This window comes from Oncorhynchus clarkii, chromosome 7 (genome assembly GCF_045791955.1).
Source record: "Oncorhynchus clarkii lewisi isolate Uvic-CL-2024 chromosome 7, UVic_Ocla_1.0, whole genome shotgun sequence".
Lineage (NCBI taxonomy): Eukaryota > Metazoa > Chordata > Actinopteri > Salmoniformes > Salmonidae > Oncorhynchus > Oncorhynchus clarkii.
The window spans coordinates 41911590-41939107 of NC_092153.1; the positions used below are offsets into that span (position 1 = coordinate 41911590).

General features: G+C 43.4%; 2 protein-coding genes across 5 annotated transcripts in view; one reads left to right on the forward strand and one right to left on the reverse strand.

The window, feature by feature from the left end:
- Positions 1–696: 696 nt before the first annotated feature.
- LOC139413329 (protein FAM72A-like) lies at positions 697–5214 on the reverse strand. The gene is made up of 4 exons (XM_071160553.1): positions 4417–5214; positions 4091–4168; positions 3472–3596; positions 697–3036 (listed from the first exon to the last, which is right to left on the reverse strand). Exons 1-4 carry the CDS (start codon positions 4560–4562, stop codon positions 2942–2944), a joined length of 444 nt encoding a protein of 147 aa, XP_071016654.1. The 5' UTR covers positions 4563–5214; the 3' UTR covers positions 697–2941.
- A 255-nt stretch (positions 5215–5469) lies between these two features.
- Positions 5470–27518, forward strand: part of LOC139413330 (SLIT-ROBO Rho GTPase-activating protein 2-like) — a 123394-nt gene continuing 101345 nt past the window's right edge. For 3 of the 4 annotated variants that reach the window (XM_071160554.1, XM_071160556.1, XM_071160555.1), the window contains exons 1-2: positions 5470–5525; positions 7158–7633. In XM_071160554.1, coding sequence (XP_071016655.1) covers positions 7567–7633 — 67 coding nt within the window. In that variant the 5' untranslated portion in view covers positions 5470–5525; positions 7158–7566. Of the gene's footprint in view, positions 5526–7157; positions 7634–8227; positions 8316–27518 lie in introns of those variants that run through there. The other variant, XM_071160558.1, reaches the window with a different exon arrangement.

Consider the following 27518-nt stretch of genomic DNA (forward strand, 5'->3'; position numbering starts at 1 on the left):
AAGGTGCTTCAACAAACTACTGAGTAAAGGGTCTGAATACTTATGTAAATATAGGTCTAGAAAAACTGTTTTAGCTTTGTCATTATGGGGTATTGTGTGTAGATTGATGAAGGGAAAAAACAACAACATTTTAATCAATTTTAGAATAAGGCTGTAATGTAACAAAATGTGAATAAAGTCAAGGGGTCTGAATAGTTTCTGAAGGCAGCGTGTCTTACTATACTTTAGGACTTTTTGGGGACCAACAATTTCCATTTAAAAATCCTTCCCTAACCTTCATTTTAACCCTAACGCCTAAGCATAAAATAGCCTTTCTCAAAGTGTGGATGGCAAAATGGCCTCACTTCTCTGAATTTTTGTTGGTTTACTATTCTTGTGAGGACTTCCGGTACTCACAAGTATAGTAAAAACCTACACACGCACGTTTGCTGAGTGTGCATATGGACTCCTACCATGGCTGTGCTGTATGTATTGTGTGTTGCAGGGAGCCCAGTGCTGGCGGAATCACTTGAGAGCTGCCATGGCAGGCTGGCAGATCAGGACCAGGACAGTCAGCGCAACATTCCAACATCACATCCACAGACATTACACACCTAACACAGTTAGGACTGAACTCAATGTTAGAGAACTCACATGTGAAGAGTTGCTTCAGTACCTGAAGATTCTTTGTGACCAAAAAGTTCACAAAACAATAGATATTTTGGAAAAAGGTGTATTATCAATACAAGAAGCATTAAAAATAACAAATGTTTCAAACTACCAATGCAGTTTCAGTGCAATTTCAGAATATACATATTTTTTTCAGCAGGGCAAGTCACATCAGTATAAACACAGCAAATGCCTGTTAATAAATACAAACATTAAAATGAATAAATAAAAAGCACGCTACTTAAGTTAATCATATTCAAGGGAGATTTCTTTTTTAAATATTTTCTTTAATTGGTCACGGTTTTGATGGTCATTGATTATCTCCCTATTGTCCTATGCTATAGGAAGCTCTTAGTGACGGTATCACCTAAGTTAAAACCTCAAAACAAAAACCAGCCTCCAAACGTAACACTCAAATGCAAGTGAAATGTGAAATAAACAAGAGAAAAATAAAAACTAACAGTACACTACAAAACATTGCTTTTGTGAATGAAAATTAAACAAAAGGAACATTTAAGTGGAAAGAGATTGTCTGTGGGATTTAGATAAATGGCTAATCATTTTGTTAATCACGTCACAAGATGTGATCCACTAAACCAGAGCTTAGAACATCATTTAAAATGAGGTCCAATGCAACTGCTTTCACCTCAATATGAACTCACTTCTGGGTATCAATCAAGTACCTTACCTTGATGGGATAGTTTTGAATTAAACATTGTCAAAAATAAACTAAAATAGCTTCTTAGCAAAGAGCAATTTCTCAAGCAAGAATTTTGTGGTCTGAGTGGGGAAACGGAAAACTAGTTGTTATTGGCCGAGAGGTTTGGAACTCTTTCTTATTGGTCAATTAACCAATTTACTGCCATCCTACTCCATCCCACCAAAACAGGCTGCAATTTCAGGTGGTCTTTTCAAAAAGCTTTTACACTAAAAAGGCATTATCATCATATTCACAATTTCACAGTATTATTCCACCCTCAGTGTGGAAACATAAAAATCACATTTTTGACTGCGCTGGGCCTTGGTGACTGCCATTTCAAATTGGTGACTGCCATTTCAGGTATTTGGTGTGTAGGTATACCTTTCGTAATGCTCGTTATGACCCCTAAAATAATATCCCATGTAAGCTTCAGCATATCTTTTTAACACAGGCATAGCTTGTCTGCTTGAACTGGGAGGTATATTAACGCTAATGTAAGATATGTCACTCATTGCGACAGTACTTGCTGGGCACCGATGCATCAAAACAATGCTAGCGAAACACATTTTAGTTCCAGTGAGAGGCTGAGCATGACCTCCTGCAATGACAGTCAGCCCACAGCTCTCCACAGAATAAAAATCAGATCCAAGGCCATTAGAATACAAGTTGAGAAGGTCGGCTGAAGCAAAAGCTTCAGCAGCAATAGAAAGTTCTGCTCTACACAGGCACTCCTTTATGTAAGTGATCCATACTCAATTATACAGTATACTCATACAGTGCTCTGACAAGCACACAACCGTTCAAGTTTTCAATCATACAGGGTTTGGATAGCAACTTTCTCACTGTTTTTGCTGCAATATTGTTACTATGTCAACAATGTAGTGAGTGGACATCAGCTTTCCTTTTCACGATCATGTATTTTCTGCCCGGCTCCTTCGCCAAGTTCAGATGACATGCGCGTAATTAGGCCTAATCTATTTTCCTAGAGCATCTTCAGTCCCACCAGAGTCACCCTAGAACCAAACTCGTATCTATACTGTATGTTCTAGTACCATCTGTTGATCACACTGGCCCTCCTCGTGAAAGAGTGACAAGATAAACTGGCAAATACTCAATGTAAACAATGTCAGATTCTGAAACTTAAACACATCATCGTGATTGTTCAAGGAGCAACACGACTGACAAACATCTAAAACACAGCATACAATGTTTAATCCAGTGTCCAATGGCAATAGGCAACCCAAAGGGTATAAAATAGCCATGTGAAATGGTAAGACCATCCATCCATCCGGCTGTCCGTCGGTGAATCAGAAAGATGAGTTTGTTTGAGTGGGGGTTCAGTTGTGAGTTTGAGGAGAGAGGGCAGTTCTACCATTGGTTTCACCCAAAGAGAGAGAGAGAGAGAGAGTGAAAGGGAGAAAGATCGGACCGTGAGAGGAGAGTGTGTTTCTAACGGGCAGATGTTGGGAAGGGGGATGTGGTCACAGGGTAAGCCCCCCTCTCCTCTTCCGCTCACTGCTTCTTCTCTGTCTGTTCCTGGGGGTTCTGGTAGGTCACAGGGTAACATCTCGCTCCTCCATCTCTCATCCCTCTCTACCTGATACACTCCTCCTCTGATGGGCTTTCTGATTCCTCGTTCTCGCTGTCCACTAGCTCGGGAAGGTCTCCCCACAGCAACAAGTTTAAACCTGCAACAAAAGACAAAGTCAACACCAAAGTTTGTGTGTGGCAGACTGTGGTGCAGCAGTTTAATTAAGTCTCGCCAACTCGCTAAGCCAATCAAAAATTGGCCAAAGCGGAAACAGGCTAGCATCCAGGCGTTGCACAACGACCCCAAGTAATATATTCAACCTCTGCATTTTTTTTCCTGCTGGTGCTTACAGATGTGGAAGTAGAGATAGGAAGAGTACACATACAATGCCAAACATTGTGTCAGTCGGTATTGCAGAGGGTACTGTGTCTTGTCACAAACTATGTATTTAGGGGAATTTCTTCTTTACATCTACTTTAACTAACTCCTTTGGGTTCAGGACATTCCTCTTGGGATACAGTCTGTATTGTTCATGAGCAGGCACTGTAAGAGGGCAGTGTGCTGGGGAGACAGTGAGTGAAGAAGTTTTAACCTGTAACATCCAGTCGGTTGAGGGTGGACACAGCATCACTGTTAAACATCCAGAAATGGCCATTGTTACAGGACAGCAAGCAGGGCTTACAGGGAGCGACCACGTGATACCCCACAACATTACCACTGAAGAGGGGGAGAGAGGGGAGGCAGAGCGGGGGAAATAGATACAGAGAAAGGGGTAGGGGGAAATTGATATATATAGAGAGAGACAGGGAGGAGAGAGAGAGAAACAAAAAAAACATGTCAGCTTTTTATAGGGAGCACCTGTGAAAGTGCTAACTATCAGTAGGCAGTAGGTGTCTATTATCTACCCAATGCGTTTCTGTGAACAACAAAGCACCGGAGAAACAAAAGGGGCCTGACAAAAGCCTCCCTGTACCCACCAAACTGCTGGCTGAACAACTTCCTACTGAAGCACAACACATGGACATTTGCACACATTTACATTGGTATTTGTCAATATAAACATGAATAAACAACACCCCCACCAAAACAGCCACAGCAGTGTTGCACTGTTATTTTGTAAACATAAAGCACATAGGATTATATGGCGATGCAAACAGGTTAGAGTGATGGGAGTAGGCAAATCTGTGATTACAGTAAGGTTAAATACACACCATTTCAGGCAGGCGATATCTCTCAGTTTGCATCTGCAGCTTTCTGTAGAGTAGCAGCTGGCCACAAAGTCAACAGTCCTAGAGGGGGGGGGGGGAGAGAACAAAGGGGCACCATCTCATTCTAGCCATAGAGTGTGATAATTGATAAGAACTTATGTCAATTTATAAAGTATTCACTATATCTCTCTCTGTAATCACAAACACTCAACAAAAACAACTGAGCGATCCCCTCCCCCAATAGAAAACATAATATTAGCTCATTAGACACAACTACATCCACACATGCAGTGATCATGTCATAACACCATAGTGGCGGTATTGCTTACCTGTTGGGAGGTATGTCCGTAGAAAACAGCTCAATTTCGGTGTCTGCAAGAAGTACTGCCTTCATTCCTCTTGTGCAGAGTAGACTCTCACAGTATATACAATTCACTTGAGTGACACATTTGTTTTTGAAGTTGGAGGTAGACATGCTCTTCAAATACTGTTCTGCTAGCCCCAGAATCCCAGTGTCCAGAGGAAATGTGTCAAAACAGATCGATCAATGTAGCAATGGTAGCTCCTCTGAAGCGAACGTTACCAAAAATAAAAATGTATCGCTAACTGTTACCTAAGTTAGCTAGCTAAACACTATTGTTACTGGATAACTTAGTGGATAACTTAGTAGGTAACTTAGCTAGCAACAACTAGCTGGACGTCGCTAGCAGCAGGTTGGTTATAAAACATACGCCACAAATCAGATGGCGTAACGTTGTCATATAGCTACCGTTAACGTTTCCACGTCTATATTGGAGGTGTCAATAATTAGCTAACTAGATAGCTACCGACGCTTGTTGATAGCAAGCTAGCTACGTTAACTACTTGTCAACACAGAGCCGCAAGATAGCTATCGTTAGCTACGTTCGTTAAAGTAACGAGTGACCACAATAACACAGCATCCGATGTTCAAAATAGCCAATGGTCTGTTGCCATTTCAACTTATCTTCGACGTGCTCTTCTCATATGAAACAATTTCCTGAATCTTTGTTCAGTTACGTCGTTGCATTCACAGATTCAGTCAATTGTTGTAGTAGTAGCCAGCTAGTTTCACTGTTGTGTTGATTGTTTATAACTTCCTGTTAGCTGCCGATACTTCCTGAAACATTTTTAAACGGCTTTATGTCAAATTTCGATTGGCTCTCGGGGACAATAATGACTATTCCATTGGGTAATAATCGTAAATCACGCCTACCTAGGTAATCTTGACAGTCGATTTAAAGGATGCTATGTCATTCATAATCAATTCAGCCAATCGAAAGATGTAAAATCTAATATTTTTCCATGAAGAGGCGGGGTTATTTTTTTGAGAATTTGTGAAGAAAGCACCAAATAAATCTTCACGAGGGACTTCAATTAAATAGTAAAGCTCGTATTCTCATTGAAGTCGACATACGAGGTAAAAATCAATGTGGTGCATGTATAAGATTGGCTTTTAGCAACTTGCATTGTAAAGCGTGTGCGATGCAGTATGCGTTTATATCACACAAATAGTTAGAAAAGTAACTTTTGCAACTTATAACTTGGATGTATGTCAACGTTTGTAGAAAGACAATGGGTATCTAGCTAGTTGGCTAACGGTGTCCCGGAGACTGTACCTTCTTATTATATCTCAGTGGACTTGACTAGCTAGCTCCTTAGCCTACCTCTGGTCCTGAGACTTTTCTATGGCAAAAAAAAGCGAAATACTCGTATATAGCTTGATCACTATTATTTCCCCCTTCACTTATGGATGAGTGAAAAGGAAATAATTGTGAATTTAGCAACAGGCTGCTTCCACAGGGCTTTCATTCTTATGCCACACATGCTCAAATGCAACAGTTGTATTTCCCTCCACGTATAAAAGCCTTTAGTTTTTCACATTGTTGTAATGTATGTATTTAAATATCCTCCTATTTCTTTTCCACAGCCAAATGCATCTCGCGACAATATTGCAACTTGCAAGACCATTGCGTGATCTGACCGCAGATATAACAATGAGCTAATTATAAATATATTAGATCTGAATGTCTGTAAAAAAAAAAAAACATGATAGATTTTAACCTCGTGCTTCAATTCCAGGCTATATTGCAGCCTACTACTCTGCAAGATCCAATGTTGTATATATAACATCATTAATATCATCTGTAGGGCTAAACTTTGATAGCACCTTCTTTAAAGGGGTTGTCGCTCAGCTGCTATAGTTAGTTTAGTAAAACAGCTATAACTCATTGATTGGTTTACATTGCGATATGCCCATGTTTTGCAAGCACCACATGACTCTATTTCACACAATGATATAGGCCTAGGCTATGTGAACTGTAACGTGTTCTAAGCTACCAATAAACTAATACAAAGTATAAATGCCTATATAATTTACAAACCCCTATAAAAGGTACCCCAGTTTGTTTTTAAGTGTTCTTACCTTTTTCTGAGTTTTTGCTTTTCACAACACACCCGGAGTTAAACTGTTTTTAGTCAATTATATTGTCAATGTCATGGGCACGTTGGACCACATTGAACTGAAATATATTTGTAGCTTTATGTTCTCTGGGCTCTGCCAGATATGACCCCACCCTAAAACAATGTAATGCATTTCTGTCGGATAATTAGTCGATCACAATTCAAGAGTACAGCTATTATATTGAGTCAGATTAGCCCTATGTGTTATTACAGTGTAGTGTGTAGGCAAGGGTCCGTCACTGTTCAGAACTACAGTTGGATATCATCTGACTGCCCTCCCAACCCTGTAAGGCCCTACACCCACCCCCAGACACATGGCAACACCCAGCATCTGGCCTAATCACTGCAGTATCAATAAAGTTGCCCATTGTTATAGGTTTGAATGATGTGTAAAAGCCCACTATTTTATCCATACATACACAGTATTAAATACTGGGCTAGTGTGATAATGAATATGTATGGACAAGCACTCAGCAGTTTATGTATCAACCAAATAAATGCGATACATGCATGGTGTGTGTGCTTTTCCCCATGCCTGCGCATTGGCTTCCCATTCCCAGCTCATCCATGTACCCCACTCTGACTCTAGGAGGAAGAGCAGAGAGCCACGGAGCCAAGCCATCCTCCGACCGTCGTGGTTACAGCCACTCACTGAAGGACTAAACTTTTTGGGAGTCTCCGCATCCGGCCGTGCTGGCTGACTGGTTATTGTTGGTTTAGGGGAATGCATCTCTCCTCTGTTTGCTTTATAAACGGGTTTGGGAACGCATTGAGGAAGGGGTCCACACGAATGGGAATACGGCAGCGCCAAACTCTTGCAATGCGGCCAGAGTGAAGGGGGTAGAAGACAATACCATTCCACGGGCTGTGGGGCTGCTCGCTATCAATATTTCAGTGGGGTCTGCTTCCAAGCGAATAGTTACAGTTCCATTTTTTTTCTGATTGCTCCTATAACCCATTATTGCGACGAATAGTGTTTTTGATTAGAAGAACAAGCCATGATGTCTACGGCCAAATTCCGAAAGGACAAGGAGATCGTAGCCGAATATGAGACTCAAGCCAAAGGTAATACTTTTCTACCAAGTTTTATATTGTTATAAATGCTGTTCCTTGCGCCCATGTTGGCTATCCAGCCCACAATGCCTTGGCGCATTTATTTTCCGCTTCGTGGATACGTCAACGTAGATCAGTTATTCCTGTCTAAGCTTACCCCAATATTCAAACTAATAGCCTATTCATTTGACAAAGGGTAACACCGTGTGGTTCCTATTCGACGGGTTTAGTATGCAGATTATTCTTGTTAATTGTCATCATAGTCTACCGTGGTGTCACATCGAAGCGTTCTGTTTATTAAGAACATCTTGATAACCTATTTTATCGAGAGTAGCCTACCAAATCATCAGGCCCACAGTTGATAAAAATACATCCGAAAGCCTTATGTCTGAATTACGCGGTATCGGTGCATCCATATACTGCGTTAATAAGACAGTATGAAATGTGTTTTTGCTCTCCATGGGGATGTTATGTATGTAGCCTACAGATTCCACATGCCTGTGAAACAACGCAGGGCGTTTTCTCTCCCTGCAGGTCTCCCTGCCTTCTGGTGTGGTGCTAGGCATTCAGAACAACGTTAGGAATAGAGGACAGAATTATGAATTCAATGGCCCGTCGCCTCACGTGCGAGGGTCTGTCCGAGGTTCACCGAATGTCGCCTGAACCAAGGACATGGGCGCACGGGAGGGTTTTGGTGAGGTTTGTCACGGGGGAGTGGGGAGAGGATGAGAGGGGTAGTGTTTAGCGGGTTAACTGTTTACTCGCTGATGGTTTATCGATGTTTGCTGTCAAGGGGATCGTGGTATTTTCGTGGTTAGGGAGTCAGTCATACTAGATTTATATCTGAGTGGTAATACGGATTGGAGAGGAAACTGTAGAGTGAAAGAGAGGACAGGATATGATCCTCCTAATGAACAGCACTGCATCCACAGAAGATTAGGTGACCCCCCCCTGTTATGGGTCAGAGAAGGAGACAGAGAGGGGGACAGACACCACTTCATCATAAACTAGTCAGGTTAGCTGCATCCTAAGAGTGAAAGCGCTCCCCCTCTCCTTACATCTTTAATTCACAACCCCTGCTATAACTATACCCAAATCCATCCATATAGGACAAATGAATGGACAGGTGGGAAGAACAGGAGAGAGAAGGAGAAGAAACATTTGATTAAGTTGGCACAGTGTGTTTGTGACTGTAACAGACCAGTAAGACTAGCCCAGAGGCTGGCAGATGGCGATATTGAGTCATGTCATCTTACCGTCCAAATGCATTGTATTCCGCCGGCAGTACATTCGTTTCCCTGTGGACCGGTTTTTACCAAAAACATTTTCCATTCAGGCTGCAAAGGCTTCGATTTCCTCTTTATGCATATTTTAATTTTTACACCACAATGCTAGTGGCTGAATGCTAACCCCAGATGATGTGTATCGTGTTCAGCCAATCATGTTACAGCAGTCTGGTTTTTCACCCCTAATCTAATGCAGGGCTGTATCTCATTAGTGGAAACCAAGACTCTTCTCAGAGGGGTCTGTCGGTTTTGACCCTTTTCGTAGCAGGTGAGGAGAACATACGCAGTAGGTTAGGAGAATTAGGTTAAGGTTTGGAAAAGGGTTAGGGTTAGCTAAAATGTTAAAATTGTCCCCAACGCGAATCGAACACATCTATCTACAACCAGGTCTGCCCTGAGAATAGTCTTGGTTTCCACTAATACGATGCTGCTGAAGCCCAACTCAAACGAAAAGTGTTTTTTTGGTAGTGACTGAGAGAAAACAAACCGGCGTGAGCGTCAACAGTGTATTGTTCTCAAGTGTATGCGGACCAATTCTGATAAAATAAGCCGATAAATGGTGTGGGTCATTGGTGCAAAGGAATTTGAGAAATTGTTATGATCTTCCCTGTGCTAAGTAGACTAGCTAAACATTTAGTTTAAAATGTATTGGTCTGTAAGCTAAGGTTTCAGTCAAATAAGATATATATTTGAAACAATGCAGCCCACCTGTGTTGATTTTGGTCGTATATAGTCTAGTCGTATATAGCCTAGTCGTATATAGCCTAGTCGTATATAGCCTGGTCGTATATAGCCTAGTCGTATATAGCCTGGTCGAATATAGCCTGGTCGTATATAGCCTGGTCGTATATAGCCTAGTCGTATATAGCCTGGTCGTATATAGCCTAGTTGTATATAGCCTAGTCGTATATAGCCTGGTCGTATATAGCCTGGTCGTATATAGCCTAGTTGTATATAGCCTGGTCGTATATAGCCTAGTTGTATATAGCCTGGTCGTATATAGCCTGGTCGTATATAGCCTAGTTGTATATAGCCTAGTCGTATATAGCCTGGTCGTATATAGCCTGGTCGTATATAGCCTAGTCGTATATAGCCTAGTCGTGTATAGCCTAGGCAGGCTGAGCTGGAAAAATCGAGAGATAAGAGAGAATACTTTTATGTTAAACGACGAGACTAGCTAAATTCTAGCTAAATTCTTCATGAACTGCTAGGATGTATCTACAACTCTCCTCACAGTTGGTGAGCCAACATAACAACTGTTTGGTGCTGGCAGGCAGGTACAGTAGCTCCCATAGGACATATAAGGCAAGTCAAAAGGAACACACAACAATAGTATGTAAGGGCTACATAGCGAACATAACAAATACAACTGTTTAAATGGATTCTCTTGACATTTAAGTTGGTTTTTGCAATGCGGTGCATGTGAATTGACGCTCTTTACTAATCGTGCGCACATTTTAACGTGTCAAAAGAAACTACAGCAGGCGTAAAATAAATAAATGAACCTCTGGTCATATAGATTTAACCTGATTGCCTGAACGCGATACACAGGATTAGCATTTAGCCACTCTTGCATGGTGGTGGAAAATGGTGTTTCATAAGGAAAGTACACATATTTGACCAGTTTATTTCCTCTTTTCTCACCATTAAATAGAGTTAAGGAGGAGATCGAAGCCTATGCAGCCTGAATGGAAAATGTTTTAGGTACGAACCGGTCCACGAGGGATACGAATATATTTCCGGCTGCCATACACAGAAGAGAACAGAGGGGTAGAAAGAGAGGCTTTCATGGTCCAATGAGGAGGAGGCTGGGAAGTAGGCCCATACCTTTTCTCTCTCTTTCATTATTTTCCCCCTTTCTCTCCCCACCCAGGGAATGGAGCATGAAAGCAGGTCAGATGTATTCACAGATAGTATGGCTCTCTATTGCTTAGCAGCATCTCAATGGAGCCATAACCCTGTAGGATCTGAGTTGTTGGCAGTGACTTCTTGACCAGTGTTGGGGAGGAGTGAACTACATGTAGTTAAATGAGTAATTTAAGTACATTTTGAAGTAGCTTCGTGGTATTTGAACTGAATTCAAATCTAGGTGGTGTTTTCAGTAGTTAATAACTGTTTTTTGCCATGTAGCGGTGTAGATAACTACTGGAACTACACACTACTTTTTTTGCAAAAATAAGATATGGGCAGTCAAAACCTTCATTATTTGGCATCAGACCTGCCTAATTCTCACTTGAAACATCGTTTTTGTGTTTAATAGCTAAATTACACATTCTGTTAACATATGACCCCAAAGTGAACTGGTCTTGTAGTTTGTTGATGACATTACAGATTTACATATGAGTATTTTTCACAAATTAGTTTGGATGTAGTTAACTAAAGTTACTTCGACTATCCTACCGATCCTCGACTTCGGCGATGTCATCTACAAAATCGCTTCCAACACTCTACTCAGCAAACTGGATGCAGTTTATCACAGTGCCATCCGTTTTGTCACTAAAGCACCTTATACCACCCACCACTGCGACTTGTATGCTCTAGTCGGCTGGCCCTCGCTACATATTCGTCGCCAGACCCACTGGCTCCAGGTCATCTATAAGTCCATGCTAGGTAAAGCTCCGCCTTATCTCAGTTCACTGGTCACGATGGCAACACCCATCTGTAGCACGCGCTCCAGCAGGTGTATCTCACTGATCATCCCTAAAGCCAACACCTCATTTGGCCGCCTTTCGTTCCAGTTCTCTGCTGCCTGTGACTGGAACGAATTGCAAAAATCGCTGAAGTTGGAGACTTTTATCTCCCTCACCAACTTCAAACATCTGCTATCTGAGCAGCTAACCGAGCGCTGCAGCTGTACATAGTCTATCGGTTAACAGCCCACCCATTTTTACCTACCTCATCCCCATACTGTTTTTATTTATTTACTATTTATTTATTTATTTATTTACTTTGCTCTTTTGCACACCAATATCTCTACCTGTACATGACCATCTGATCATTTATCACTCCAGTGTTAATCTGCAAAATTGTAATTATTCGCCTACCTCCTCATGCCTTTTGCACACAATGTATATAGACTCCCCTTTTTTTTCTACTGTGTTACTGACTTGTTAATTGTTTACTCCATGTGTTGTCTGTTCACACTGCTATGCTTTATCTTGGCCAGGTCGCAGTTGCAAATGAGAACTTGTTCTCAACTAGCTTACCTGGTTAAATAAAGGTGAAATAAAAAATAAAATAAATAAAATAAGGGTAGCTTTCGTGTAGCTTAACTTCATTCACTGTAAAGTAATTTGTAACTTGGTAAACTATCTTTTCAGAGTAGTTTCCCCAACACTGCTTCTTTCAGTGTAAAGTAATTTGTAACTTGGTAAACTATCTTTTCAGAGTAGTTTCCCCAACACTGCTTGTTGCCCTGAAGGCTGTTGCTGTGTTCCTACAATGACAGGGGTTTCATGCCTGGCCAAGTGTCTGAGGTTGCTGCAGTGAGTCTGCTTTCTGAAGCAGACAATGTGTTCTTACTAAAGTTTTATAAGAATGTACAACAATTTCAGGGAGTACACCTACGTCCTCTTTTTCTTCATGTTTTCTCCCATTTCATGCCCATCGGTGGTGTAGTGGCGCCAGGAGATTTGGATATACTCTAATGTAGCTAACGTTTTCCCAAACGGACCACCCAGCAAAGGAAAGGTGATCTGTGTGAAGTTCTATGAGAAACAGTAACACACTCTGAATGACCTAAAATGAGGAATCCCATATTAGTCTTTGAGTCAGGCCAACCCAAGCTGTACTGTGCAAGTAGGCTAATAGTAGGCCGTCTATTAAAACAGATATATTAGCCTGTCAACGGAGTCACATGTTTCTGATTTTTGAACCCCCCCCCCCCCAGGTTTTCACTCTCAAAGTCACATATTTTTAATAGAAAATTAGAAAAGGTCCATAACTATGCTTAAACCACATCAGGAGACCGATTTATTTATTTTTCCCCCATTTTTTGTTGTTGTGTAGTTACCCTTTAATTCAAGTGCACAGGCACCTAACACTGCTGTTCAGTTAGCAGTGTTTCTGTAGCACATGAGATGGAGGTCGCAAGTAACCATGATGTCATTCATCCAGGTAGGCATAGGCTACTCTGTAGCTTGTGAACGTTTCATTGAGATGGTTTCTGGGAAAGCCTTTCCATCTACAAGAACACGATTAGGCCTGCCATTAGCATCACTATATTTTTTTTCCCATTCCTTAATTCTTTTAAACCTGGACATTTCACTTCATATTATGAGGCATGTCTCACCTTGATTCAAAGTAACCTATAACCAAAATCCCACCATGGAAACGTGGAGGCAATTATTTTACGAAGACTTCCTTATTATGCGTTCTCCTGTTCTATTGGTTTTCTTTCAACTTTATTTCATTGTCTAGCAGCCAAAGGCATTCTCCTAGTCACATTAGCAACCCATAATAGTTGTTGCATCTTTAGATCTCCCCTCTTTCTAAATGTCTAACAGATATTTCCATCTCTGTCCATGAAACCGTTTGCACGTGCATTTTAGAACGGTGTCTTTCCGCAAATTGCATTTTGTAACATTCGCGCTACTGCCGTGTGCACACCGCGGCGCCTAAAATGTGAAGAAATAACAGTTCATCAACACTTGAAGCTAAGCGTTCTGTTCTGTTCCATCAGCCTTGTTCATTGATACGGCGTAGGCCTCCACTCCACTACTTTGATAGGCATCATGGGGATTAAGAAGTGAGTATACGCAATGCCCTCTGAAGAACAAGTGGATATGCAGCGTATAGCTGTGTAAATCCTCCACGACTCCACTGATGCCCATTGAACATGGCAGTGTTGAGCTTGTGGATCGATTCCACGTGGTTACAGGGTTAATTCCACGTGGTTACAGGGTTAATTCCACATGGTTACAGGGTTAAAAGAGAAACCACTCAAAGGGTTAAGTTTAGGTTTACATTTCGAGTGGTTAAGGTTAGGGCTATGGTTTGGGGAAAGCTTAAAATATAATTTAAAAAACGATGCGTTTTAAATATCATCAAGTACTCTCCCTGCTTGTTAGAGAATTGTGAATTGCCGTTGTGTGGTGGTCTAAGGGTCGCGCTCTGGCTCTGAGCCTCATCAGTTCCAGCGCTGTGCCATTGTTTTTGTTTTGGTGAGCGCCGACGAAGGCGCTCACTCCTGTTCCCCTGCCGAGGCCTCGTCCTCGGGACCTTTTCAAACGTCCCAAATAGACGGCTCTTTCCTGTGACCAGCCTGTGTGGACAGATTGGCACCCTGGCATCAGTGGCGTGCTAGGGCTTTGAAACTCGTGAGTCTCCAGCAGGCTGGGTTAGCTGTGTGTCTGTCCCCTGCCGCGTCCTCCTGTTCCCCTGCCGAGGCCTCCTGTTCCCCTACCACACCTGTCATCGCTGTCTTTAAACAGCGTACAGGGTAACAAGTCTGTGTTTTACCAGTTTGGAAAGGATTTCTATTGTGCTTACGAGTGTAAAAAGTCTACTGAACAAAGCATCTTTATTTATTTATATTCCCCTATCTATCCCTCTCTCTTAATTCTGCTTGTAGCTCTCTCTCTATCTCTCTCTGTATAGCTGTGGTGTCTCTCAATCCCAGCAGAGCCCCACTAAGACAATAATCTGCACCCTGCAAGGAAAGCACATGTCGCCTCCAAGGAAAATGAATAGAAATCTACAGGCCTGATAGCAATATTGTGCCATGGCAGCTATACACACACACACACACAGTTTATTCTGTCAGGTTCTTGAAAGGGGGAGGAGGTGATGGGATGTGGAGGTGTTGCCTGTCTGTCTTTTCCCCCGGCTCCCCCTTCTCCTCTCCCCCTCTTCCTCTTTCTCTCCGTCCTCAGGGCTGTTCTGGGACTCTAGGAAAATGCATGTATGCAACTCCTCAGTCCTGTATTCCCAGAACCAGCAGCTCAGCAGAATAGCACACCCCATTTCACAGCCCTGGAATTCCACAGGCAGACTTTTCCCCCCCTGTTATTTCCAGTTCAATCCCAGGTGGTGTGTGTGTGTGTGAGAGAGAGAGAGGAATGTCACTCCTACAGAGATGCAGGGACTCAAATGTTAAGAGGAAACGTAATTGTGATCACCATCTCGACTACGACACAATTACTCGAAACGCAGTTAGACAGTAACAACACACAGATGGACACACACACACATACACACACGACGGTCTCAAGTGTGACACAGAGAGAGAACCACTCGCTCAAAGAGGCATCAGGTTGTTTTCCTAGGGAGATCCTCCGTCTTCTCTCTCTAGAAATAAACCCTATCATATGTCTGAGAAAGGGTTTAAATTCTCCCTGTTGCATTGGTCAAACAAACAAGAATCCATTTATATTCCTGATAGAAATATTGATTGGAATGAGGTCTGAGTGTTGGAAGGCTGAACTCTTGAGCTCTGAGCTGCCCTGATTCCGTAGGGAACCATTCTGGGGACGACAAATGAGAAATCGTAGTTCATATCTGCTTTAGGCTGTCCGTCTCCCCCGTCTCCCCCCCAAAAGATACTTGGTGGAGAGTTGCTATGGGTTCACACACTCGCGTTTACACATACACACACCACACGAACAGTTCTAAGCTCCATAGTAAAATGGCCTGCGAGCTTAAGCAACTCTCTTGGAGACGTATGATGTCAGCGGTGTGTGTGTGTCTGATTGTGAAAGGCTGATTTTGCTTCCACACAATGGCGGAAAATGGAGGAGGCACAATATGTGCGTTTTTAAGAGTGTGTTTTGGGACCTCTACTTGCGCGTGTGTGTGTGCGCGCGCGCATTGCGTGTTCACAGGCTGACTTAATGTATATTTGATCAGACGGAGCACTAGGGAAAGAGTGGGCCAGCTGAATACTGAGTGTGTTATGTCTATAGCAGAGTCTGCTATTAAATGGGTCACAACCAGCAGACAGAGAGACAGAGAGAGAGACAAAGGGAAAGATGGAGAGAGCAGAGGCCATCTGCTGCTAGAACTGTCTTTTTTTCAGGGGAGAATGTGGCACGGGACAAGTCCAGGTAGAACTGTCGACGTACCTCCTCCGTTTCCTGACAACGTAGTCCACCGCGGCTTTGTGCTGGTCTTACAGCAACGTGAGAACGTGCAGTGCCTCTCCGTCAGTATCCAGGGCAACCGAAAGCCAGACGACCATTTCTTAGTCAAACCGATAGAATTCAAACCTATTGAAACACTGGCCCCGTCTGCAATTACCTTCTAATCTGTCATCATCATACATGATTACTTGCCTGTGTGTGTACTGGTGCGTGTGTGTGTGTGTGTGTGTGTGTGTGTGTATGTTTATGCTAGTAGAGGCTTTGGGAAGCGGTCATTAAGTTCCCCTAATCTCCCATTGTCCACTTTAGTACGATCTCCTAACGACCCATACTCAATTATTGCTGAACTGTGTGTGTGTGTTTCTAACGACCCACACTCAGAGGTGGATTGCACGGCTCAATCAGATGACTGTTCACTCCATCTGTGTGTGAGAGAGCGGTAGTCTGTGTGAGGGAGGAAGAGAGATGGAGAGCGAGCGGTAGTCTGTGTGTGAGGGAGGGGGAGAGATGGAGAGAGAGTGGTAGTCTGTGTGAGGGAGGGAGAGAGATGGAGAGGTATACTGTAGAGAAAGGGACAGAGACAAATAAAGGTATACTGTAGAGAAAGAGACAGAGACAAATAAAGGTATACTGTAGAGAAAGGGACAGAGACAAATAAAGGTATACTGTAGAGACAGAGACAAATAAAGGTATACTGTAGAGACAGAGGCAAATAAAGGTATACTGTAGAGACAGAGACAAATAAAGGTATACTGTAGAGACAGAGACAAATATAGGTATACTGTAGAGACAAAGACAAATAAAGGTATACTGTAGAGAAAGGGATAGAGACAAATAAAGGTATACTGTAGAGAAAGAGACAGAGACAAATAAAGGTATACTGTAGAGACAGAGACAAATAAAGGTATACTGTAGAGAAAGAGACAAATAAAGGTATACTGTGGAGACAGAGGCAAATTAAGGTATACTGTAGAGAAAGGGACAGAGACAAATAAAGGTATACTGTAGAGACAGAGACAAATAAAGGTATACTGTAGAGAAAGAGACAAATAAAGGTATACTGTGGAGACAGAGGCAAATTAAGGTATACTGTAGAGAAAGGGACAGAGACAAATAAAGGTATACTGTAGAGACAGAGACAAATAAAGGTATACTGTAGAGACAGAGACAGAGACAAATAAAGGTATACTGTAGAGACAGAGACAAATAAAGGTATACTGTAGAGAGAGACAGAGACAAATAAAGGTATACTGTAGAGACAGATACAAATAAAGGTATACTGTAGAGAAAGGGATAGAGACAAAAAAGATATACTGTAGAGACAGAGACAAATAAAGGTATACTGTAGAGAAAGAGACAAATAAAGGTATACTGTAGAGAAAGAGACAAATAAAGGTATACTGTAGAGACAGAGACAAATAAAGGTATACTGTAGAGAGAGACAGAGACAAATAAAGGTATACTGTAGAGAGACAGAGACAAATAAAGGTATACTGTAGAGACAGAGACAAATAAAGGTATACTGTAGAGAGACAGAGACAAATAAAGGTATACTGTAGAGACAGAGACAAATAAAGGTATACTGTAGAGAAAGAGACAAATAAAGGTATACTGTAGAGAAAGAGACAAATAAAGGTATACTGTAGAGACAGAGACAAATAAAGGTATACTGTAGAGACAGATACAAATAAAGGTATACTGTAGAGAAAGGGACAGAGACAAATACAGGTATACTGTAGAGACAGAGACAAATATAGGTATACTGTAGAGAAAGAGACAAATAAAGGTATACTGTAGAGACAGAGACAAATAAAGGTATACTGTAGAGACAGAGACAAATAAAGGTATACTGTAGAGAAAGGGACAGAGACAAATAAAGATATACTGTAGAGAAAGAGACAAATAAAGGTATACTGTAGAGACAGAGACAAATAAAGGTATACTGTAGAGACAGAGACAAATAAAGGTATAATGTAGAGACAGAGAGAAATAAAGGTATACTGTAGAGAAAGGGACATAGACAAATACAGGTATACTGTAGAGACAAAGACAAATATAGGTATACTGTAGAGAAAGAGACAAATAAAGGTATACTGTAGAGACAGAGACAAATAAAGGTATACTGTAGAGACAGAGACAAATAAAGGTATACTGTAGAGACAGAGACAAATAAAGGTATACTGTAGAGAAAGGGACAGAGACAGAGAGACAGAGAAAGTTGTTTGTGTGTGTATGGAGGCAGCTGCACGTGTCTGTTCTCTGTGCTGACAGAGAAGAGGAAGAAGAGACGTGCAGGAGAGGATGGAGGAGGCCAGATTCAAATGTGAAGGACGGATGGAAAGAGGAGGGTGGGGAGGGAGTGATGGAGGAATAGTGTATTTTTCTCCTTCACTTAGCAGAGAAACAGTTTGTTCCCAGGGTCTCTCCATCTGACAGGTAGTGTGCGTGTGTGCACGCTGTGTCAGCACTATCTGCTGTCCAGTTAAAAATGGTCCCATTGACTTTCTTTCTTTCTGCTTCCTCTCTGTTCTACATTGAATGCATACATTTTGTTTAATTACACAGAGAAACACTCACACACCACCCAATTCAGAAACACAATTAGGCTAATATGCAGAGTCAGCCTTCTCCAAAGTACACACACCGCTGGGCTACACGCCGGTGAGAATGAATGGGCTGGGCATTTTCTCTCCTACTTACCATGTTGATTCTGAACAGCTTGTGTATTGACCGTTAGTGTGTGTGTGTGTGTGTGTGTGTGTGTGTGTGTGTGTGTTTGTGGGGGGAGGGGTGATTATTGATTTAAAGGGAAGATTGCAGAATTAGGTTGCTGTTAAACATTCTGATTTGTTTCATCCTTCCAACTAAACGTCCCAATACGACATTCATGAAGGCATGTCGGGACACGCTTTCGGATGTGACGTAAGGAGGAGCAGTAGACGCGCAGGAGAGAAGCCACGGTTCACATGAGAGCCACATCGTACTGAATTGTTTTTCAACACATATTTTGGCACTCTGAAGCCAACTTATCATCTGACCGTATCCTGTGTTTTATTTATTCTGTATCAGCCCCCTCCATTTTTTAAAAACACTTCTACAGCTCGCAGGCTTTTAGAATAGGGACTCTTATACCCCTGGCTTTCCCATACTGGCTGCCCACGAGCAGCCTGGAAACACCTGACTTATTAGCAGTTCAGCACATCAGCATTTCTCCTACTGTTACGCCAAATTAAGATACACCTTTCCCATCATAGTAGACATTGAACGTCTATAACCAAACTGTTACACCAAACTGGCCCCTAAACCCCCAAACAAAAATGTGAATAATAGTTTGGGTTGGGAGGGTTGAAAATATCTTTAAACTGCAAACTTGTCTCTCAGCCTTATGGCAAAATGTGTAGAATAGCAGGAAATGAGTTTCAAAACGGCAAAGTTATCTCTCTGCCCCATGGCAAAAAGTATAGAATTACAGGAAATGAGCTTTCAAACTTCATTCTTTTCTCTTAGCCCCATGACAAAATGTGTAGAACGGTATTATAAAACTGCAGATGTTTCTCTCTGCACTATGGAAAAATGTGTTGAAATGCAGTAAGTTAGCTGAGGGTGGGGGACCACCAGAGGTCGTTGCCTGGGGCCCCAAATGCGGTAGTCCGGCCCTGTAGCTAGCCACATGCTAACCTGATTGCTACTACTAGCAGCAGTAAATCCAGATAACTATCATGGCTAACACAAACATTGGCTACCATGAAATCCTGCAATGTATTGTTGGTTAATACGTTTTTGATAAATGTAATTCAAACGTAGAAAATCGAAGTGTGTAATTATTATTATTTTTTTTAATAAGCTTTTGCATAAAGACCTTTTTAGATGGAATATCATCCATCTACATTGTTAAATTTGTGGAAATATATTGTGCTATACTATGGTATGTAGAAGAAGGGTGTGGTAATGAGAGAGAGAGCGAGATGAAAAACAGCCCATGGCGCAAGGTAGGAGAGGTTAAAGTTCAGGTTTTGGAAGAATGGTGATCATTGGTGCCAGATGTTCTCTCTATGCTCATTGGATACTATCTATCCTCATTGGATAACAGATGTTCAAACCGCTCTGATTGGTGAATGCAAACACACAGGCCACTGCCCCTTAAACGCACACTCATTACTGAGGCATGCTGGGATTGTGCAATGGCTCCTTTGCCTCACAGTCAGGTGTTCCTGCTTTGATGTGTGCACTGTGTAACTGCTATGTGTTTTGCATGGCGTCAGCTGAAGCATTCGTCAACAGTAGACAGTCCTGTATGCAGGGCAACTGTACTGTCTGTGTCTGAAGAAGAGAAACAGGTTAGCTGTTTTTATTCCCCAGCCATAAGCCACCTTGAAGATATTTTATGATAACTTTATTGCTCAATTGTACAACCAAAAGGTCCAACCAAAAGTTGACTTCTGTTTTTAATCCAAACGCTCCAAAAGACACATACATTTTTTGGGGGTGGAGAGGTGCTAGGTGCTGCCACACTGGGCCCCCGGGGAGCTGTTGTTGTGTGGTTTAATTGCCTTGCTCAAGGGCATAACCAATCAATCAATCAAATATATTTATCACACCCTTTTTACATCAGCAGATGTCACAAAGTGCTTATACCAGCCTAAAACCCCAAACAGCAAGCAAATGCAGATGAAGCACGGTGGTTAGGAAAAACTAGAAAGGCATGAACCTAGGAAGAAACCTAGAGAGGAACAAGGCTCTGAGGGGTAGCCAGTCCTCTTCTGACTGTGCCAGGTGGAGATTATAAGAGTACATGGCCATTTAAGGCCAGATTGTTCTTCAAGTTGTTCGTAAACTCAGGAAAAAAAGAAACGTCCCTTTTGTCAGGACCCTGTCTTTCAAAGATAATTCATAGAAATCCAAATAACTTAACAGATCTTCATTGTAAAGGGTTTAAATGAACCATAAACAATGAATGAAAATGCACCTGTGGAACGGTCGTTAAGACACTAACAGCTTACAGACGGTAAGCAATTAAGGTCACAGTTATGAAAACCCAGGACACTAAAGAGGCCTTTCTACTGACTCTGAAAAACACCAAAAGAAAGATGCCCAGGGTCCCTGCTCCCCTACGTGAACGTGCCTTAATCATGCTGCAAGGAGGCATGAGGACTGCAGATGTGGCCAGGGTAATAAATTGCAATGCCCGTACAGATGCCTAAGACAGCGCTACAGGGAGACAGGACGGACAGCTGACCGTCCTCACAGTGGCAGACCACGTGTAACAACACCTGCACAGGATCGGTACATCTGAACATCACACCTGTGGGATAAGTACAGGATGGCAACAACAACTCCCCGAGTTACACCAGGAACGCACAATCCCTCCATCAGTGCTCAGACTGTCTGCAATAGGCTGAGAGAGGCTGGACTGAGGGCTTGTAGGCCTGTTGTAAGGCAGGTCCTCACCAGACATCACTGGCAACAACGTCACCTATGGGCACAAACCCACCACCGCTGGTCCAGACAGGACTGGCAAAAAGTGCTCTTCACTGACGAGTAGCAGGTTTTGTCTCACCAGGGGTGATGATCGGATTTGCGTTTATCGTCGAAGGAATGAGCGCTACACCGAGGCCTGTACTCTCGATTTGGAGGTGGAGGGTCCGTCATGGTCTGGGGCGGTGTGTCACAGCATCATCGGACTGAGCTTGTTGTCATTGTAGGCAATCTCAACTCTGTGCGTTACAGGGAAGACATCCTCCTCCCTCATGTGGCACCCTTCCTGCAGGCTCATCCTGACATGACTCTCCAGCATGACAATGCCACCAGCCATACTGCTCTTTCTGTGCGTGATTTCCTGCAAGACAGGAATGTCAGTGTTCTGCCATGGCCAGTGAAGAGCCTGGATCTCAGTCCCATTGAGCACGTCTGGGACCTGTTGGATGAGGGTGAGTGCTAGGCCCATTCCCCCCAGAATAGTCTGGGAACTTGCAGGTGCCTTGGTGGAAGAGCTGGGTAACATCTCACAGCAAGAACTTGCAAATCTGGTGCAGTCCATGAGGAGGAGATGCACTGCAGTACTTAATGCAGCTGGTGAACCCCCCTTTGTTCAAGGACACATTATTCCATTTCTGTTAGTCACATGTCTGTGGAACTTGTTCAGTTTATGTCTCAGTTGTTGAATCTTGTTACGTTCATACAAATATTTACACGTTAAGTTTAGATGACCAGCAGGGTCAAATAATAATCAAAGTGGTTGTAGAGGGTGCAACAGGTCAGTCAGTCCCGCAGGAGTAAATGTCAGTTGGCTTTTCATAGCCGAGCATTCAGAGGTCGAGACAGCAGGTGTGGTAGAGAGAGAGCGTCGAAAACAGAAGGTCTGGGACAAGGTAGTACGTCCGGTGAACAGGTCAGGGTTCCCTAGCTGCAGGCAGAACAGTTGAAACTGGAGCAGCAGCATGACCAGGTGGACTGTGGACAGCAAGGAGTCATCAGGCCAGTTAGTCCTGAGGCATGGTCCCAGGTCCTCCGGAAGGGGAGGGCGAGAGAATTAGAGGGAGCATACATAAATTCACACAGGACATGAGATATAACAGACTGACCCTAGCCCCCGGCACAGAGACTATTGTAGCATAGATACTGGGGACTGAGACAGGGGTGAGTCGGGGGACACTGTGGCCCCGTCCGACAATACCCCCGGACAGGGCCAACCAGGCAGGATATAACCCCACCCACTTTGCCAAAGCACAGCCCCCACACCACTAGAGGGATATCCACAGACCACCAACTTACTACCCTGAGACAAGGCTGAGTATAGCCCACGTAGATCTCCTCAACCGCACAAGCCCGAGGGAGGCGCAAAACCGGACAGGAAGATCACGTCAGTGACTCAACCCACTCAAGTGACGCACCCCTCCTAGGGACGGCATGGAAGAGCACTAGTGAGCCAGTGACTCAGCCCCTGTAATATGGTCAGAGGCAGAGAATCCCAGTGGAAAGAAGGGAGCCGGCCAGACCATGGAATCTAGGATTTGAGGTGGGACCAAGTCACAAGCAAGTCGAGTCCCAAGTAGAACGGGTCAAGTCCATGCCGTGCATTCTAAGAGCAAGTCGAGTCCCAAGTAGAACGGGTCAAGACCTCGAGTCAAGTCCATGCCGTGCATTCTAAGAGCAAGTCGAGTCCCAAGTAGAACGGGTCAAGACTTCGAGTCAAGTCCATGCCGTGCATTCTAAGAGCAAGTCGAGTCCCAAGTAGAACGGGTCAAGACCTCGAGTCAAGTCCATGCCGTGCATTCTAAGAGTAAGTTGAGTCCCAAGTAGAACGGGTCAAGACTTCGAGTCAAGTCCATGCCGTGCAGTCTAAGAGCAAGTCAGGTCCCAAGTAGAACGGCTCAAGACTTCGAGTCAAGTCCATGCCGTGCAGTCTAAGAGCAAGTCGAGTCCCAAGTAGAACGGCTCAAGACCTCGAGTCAAGTCCATGCCGTGCAGTCTAAGAGCAAGTCAGGTCCCAAGTAGAACGGCTCAAGACTTCGAGTCAAGTCCATGCCGTGCATTCTAAGAGCAAGTCGAGTCACAAGTTTGCAAGTCAAGTAAAAAAAAAATCATAACATGCAACAACTACAAATCTTTATTGAGGCCTTTTTCCTTATTTTGTCTTCAACACGTTTGGATGATGTCATTGTAAAATAGGGACCTTGTAGCAGTGGTAAGGGCATGACATCAGAAGACAAGGCAGGTTGATGTGCTCAGTGTAGACGTATTTACAGGTCTTGGTGATCCAATGATGAAAGCACCATATCATACAAAATATACAAGTAGATTTACCCAACATGCAACAGGCAACAGGCCAAAAGAAATAGCCTCTGTATCAGGCTTAACCTGTTCTATCTGAACTAATGCAAGTAGAGGGCCAGACTGTACAGCCTGGTTCCCCTCGAGAAATCAATTCAAATCTGTCTAACATGAGCTAAAACATGTAGTCTCTTGTAAATCTTGTGCCAGCAAAGCCACTATGCAACACAAAACTGAACAATACATTAGTTGCATTATAACGGTGACAAACAGTACCCTCAAACCCGAGCAGCGCTAGAGATGTCACTACAGACCCTGGCTCGATTCCAGGCTGTATCACAACATTACAAACCTAGCCAGATAAAGTCAAGTGTCAAAGCTCCAAGTCTAAGTCATTTTATTTTCTATCAAGTCGAGTTTCAAGTCGTCAAATGTATGACTCAAGTCTGTCTCGAGTCCACGTCATGTGACTCAAATCCACAACTCTGCAGCAACCCTCCGGTTGCCAGCTCCCTTCCCTGACAGATTTTTCCCATCGTACCCGGGATTTGAACTGGCAACCCACCGGTTGCTGGCTCACCTGTCTAACAGCTAGGATACTACTCAGTATGTTTCTTCAGCCCCTCATATGTTGTCTTGAAGCATAGTTGGAGGTCAGAGCTGAACTGGCAACCCACCGGTTGCTGGCTCACCTGTCTAACAGCTAGGATACTACTCAGTATGTTTCTTCAGCCCCTCATATGTTGTCTTGAAGCATAGTTGGAGGTCAGAGCTGAACTGGCAACCCACCGGTTGCTGGCTCACCTGTCTAACAGCTAGGATACTACTCAGTATGTTTCTTCAGCCCCTCATATGTTGTCTTGAAGCATAGTTGGAGGTCAGAGCTGAACTGGCAACCCACCGGTTGCTGGCTCACCTGTCTAACAGCTAGGATACTACTCAGTATGTTTCTTCAGCCCCTCATATGTTGTCTTGAAGCATAGTTGGAGGTCAGAGCTGTATGTGTGTGTCATGGAAGGTTTCCGTTTCTCTCTGTGCTCCTGGTGCCACGCTCTGCCTAGTGACAATGTGCACACGCGCACACTTGCACACACACACACACACACACACACACACACACACACACACACACACACACACACACACACACACACACACACACACACACACACACACACACACACACACACAGCAACCGCAGAGCAACCGGTGAGAGTGTGTAAGAATGTGAAACATGAGCCTTGCACTCGGACACCCCTCTCTTTCTCTCTTTCTTTCTCTCTGGCTACGTGTGAGCCGAACAATGAGAGCAGTGTCAGGAGCACCAGTCCAAAACACTCCTTCTCTGCTATGTCTCTCTCTCCCTCTCCCTCTCTCTCTCTCTCTCTCCCCCGCCCTCTCTCTCTCTCTCTCCCCCCCCCCCCTCTCTCTCTCTCTCCCCCTTCTTTCTCTCCTCTCTTTAGTAATGTTTGTCAGTTATGATGAAATCTGACACATTAGCTTTAGACACGCCCGCTGAGGCTGCTTGGCCCAATAATCCCAATAATCACTCCTGTGTGTGTGTGTGTGTGTGTGTGTGTGTGTGTGTGTGTGTGTGTGTGTGTGTGTCCCAGAAAGATAGGATGTTGGTGCTGGTGGGAAAAGTTGATAGCAATAGGAACACTGAGCTCTATATAAAGCCCAGGTTTAAACAAAGACACACACACTTTCTGGTTTAAATATTGCAGTCGTACACTCACTGAGACACGGACACAGATGAGGACACACACAGCGTGTATGTTCATGTGTGTGTTCGTATTTAACCCTCTCCTCTCTTCCCAGCCTGTCACACACGCACACACACACACACACACACACACACACACACACACACACACATACATACATACATACATCCAGTATTGATTGATTGTTTTACGGAGGAGAGAAGAAAGACCAGCTGCTGTAAATAAACTGGGCTGAGTGATACAATAAAAACACACAGACAAGTCCCATGGTGAGAGAGGATACAGGTTTCTGCATTATGTAGATTGTGTGTGTGTGTGTGTGTGTGTGTGTGTGTGTGTGTGTGTGCGACAGGCTGGGGAGAGAGGAGAGGGTTAAATGATGTAGATTATGTTGTGTGTGTGTGTGTGTGTGTGTGTGTGTGTGTGTGTGTGTGTGTGTGTGTGTGAGTGAGTGTGTGTCTGCGACAGGCTGGAGAGAGAGGAGAGGGTTAAATGATGTAGATTATGAAGTGTGTGTGTGTGCGTGTGTGTGTATCTGGGATGAATGTGAACATGCTTCCTGGGAGATCCTTTCGATGGAGCGAGGGCGGGAGCCGCCACTTGCCCACTAGTATACACCACAGTGCATTCTGGGATAGGACTGCGAGGTCCTAGGTCAGCGTTTCCCAAACTCGGGAAAGCAAAAACAGGTTTTGAGACAAGACCCTTTACTCAGTACTTTGTTGAAGCACCTTTGGCAGCGAGTACAGCCTCGTGTTCTTGGGTATGACGCTACAAGCTTGGCACACCTGTATTTGGGGAGTTTCTCCCATTCGTCTCTGCAGATCCTCTCAAGCTCTGTCAAGTTGAATGGGGAGCGTCGCTGCACAGCTATTTTAAGGTCTCTCCAAAAATGCTTGATTGGTTTCCAGTCCGTTTTCTGGCTGGGCCACTCAAGGACATTCAGGGACTTGTCCCAAAGCCACTCCTGCATTGTCTTGGCTGTGTGCTTAGGGTCGTTGTCCCATTAGAAGGTGAACTTTCCTGAACGCTCTGGAGCAGGTTTTCTTCAAGGTTCTCTCTGTACTTTGCTCCGTTCATCTTTCCCTCGATCCTGACTAGTCTCCCTGTCCCTGCCGCTGAAACATATCCCCACAGCATGATGTTGCCACCACCATGCTTCACCGTAGGGATTGTGCCAGGTTTCCTCCAGGCGTGACACTTGGCATTCAGGCCAAAGAGTTCAATCTTGGTTTCATCAGACCAGATAATCTTGTTTCTCATGGTCTGAGATTCCTTTAGGTGCCTTTTGGGAAACTCCAAGCGGGCTGTCATGTGACTTTTACTGAGGAGTGGCTTCCATCTGAACACTCTACCATAAAGGCCTGATTGGTTGAGTACTGCAGAGATGTTTGTCCTTCTAGAAGGTTCTCCCATCTCCACAGAGGAACTTTAGAGCTCTGTCAGAGTGACCATCAGGTTCTTGGTCACCTCCCTGACCAAGTGGACTTCAATCAAGTTGTAGAAACATCTCAAGGTTGATCAATGGAAACAGGATGCACCTGAGCTCAATTTTGAGTCTCATAGCAAAAGGTCTGAATATTTATGTAAATAAGGTATTTCTGTTTTTATTTTTTTTTAATACATTTGCAAAAAACCTGTTTTCACTTTGTCATTATGTTTTTTTGACTGTTGAGGAACATGTTTTATTTCATCCATTTTAGAATAAGGCTGTGACGTAACCACATTTGGAAAAATGCACTGTGTACCTCACATGACTCGTAAAAATAAGACTATACAAGCAATCATTAGGCAATGAGTTGACGTTGATTAGCAGGAATTGGTCTGAGAATTGTCTATATCAAAGGCAGATATTTTATTAACATTGTAAAATTAATGGATTCTATACAAAAGTTTGTGGACACACTTTCAAATGATTGGATTTGTCTATTTCAGCCTCACCCTTTACTGACAGGTGTATAAAATCGAGCACACAGCCATGTAATCTCCATAGACAAACATTGGCACTAGAATGGTCTCACTGAAGAGCTCAGTG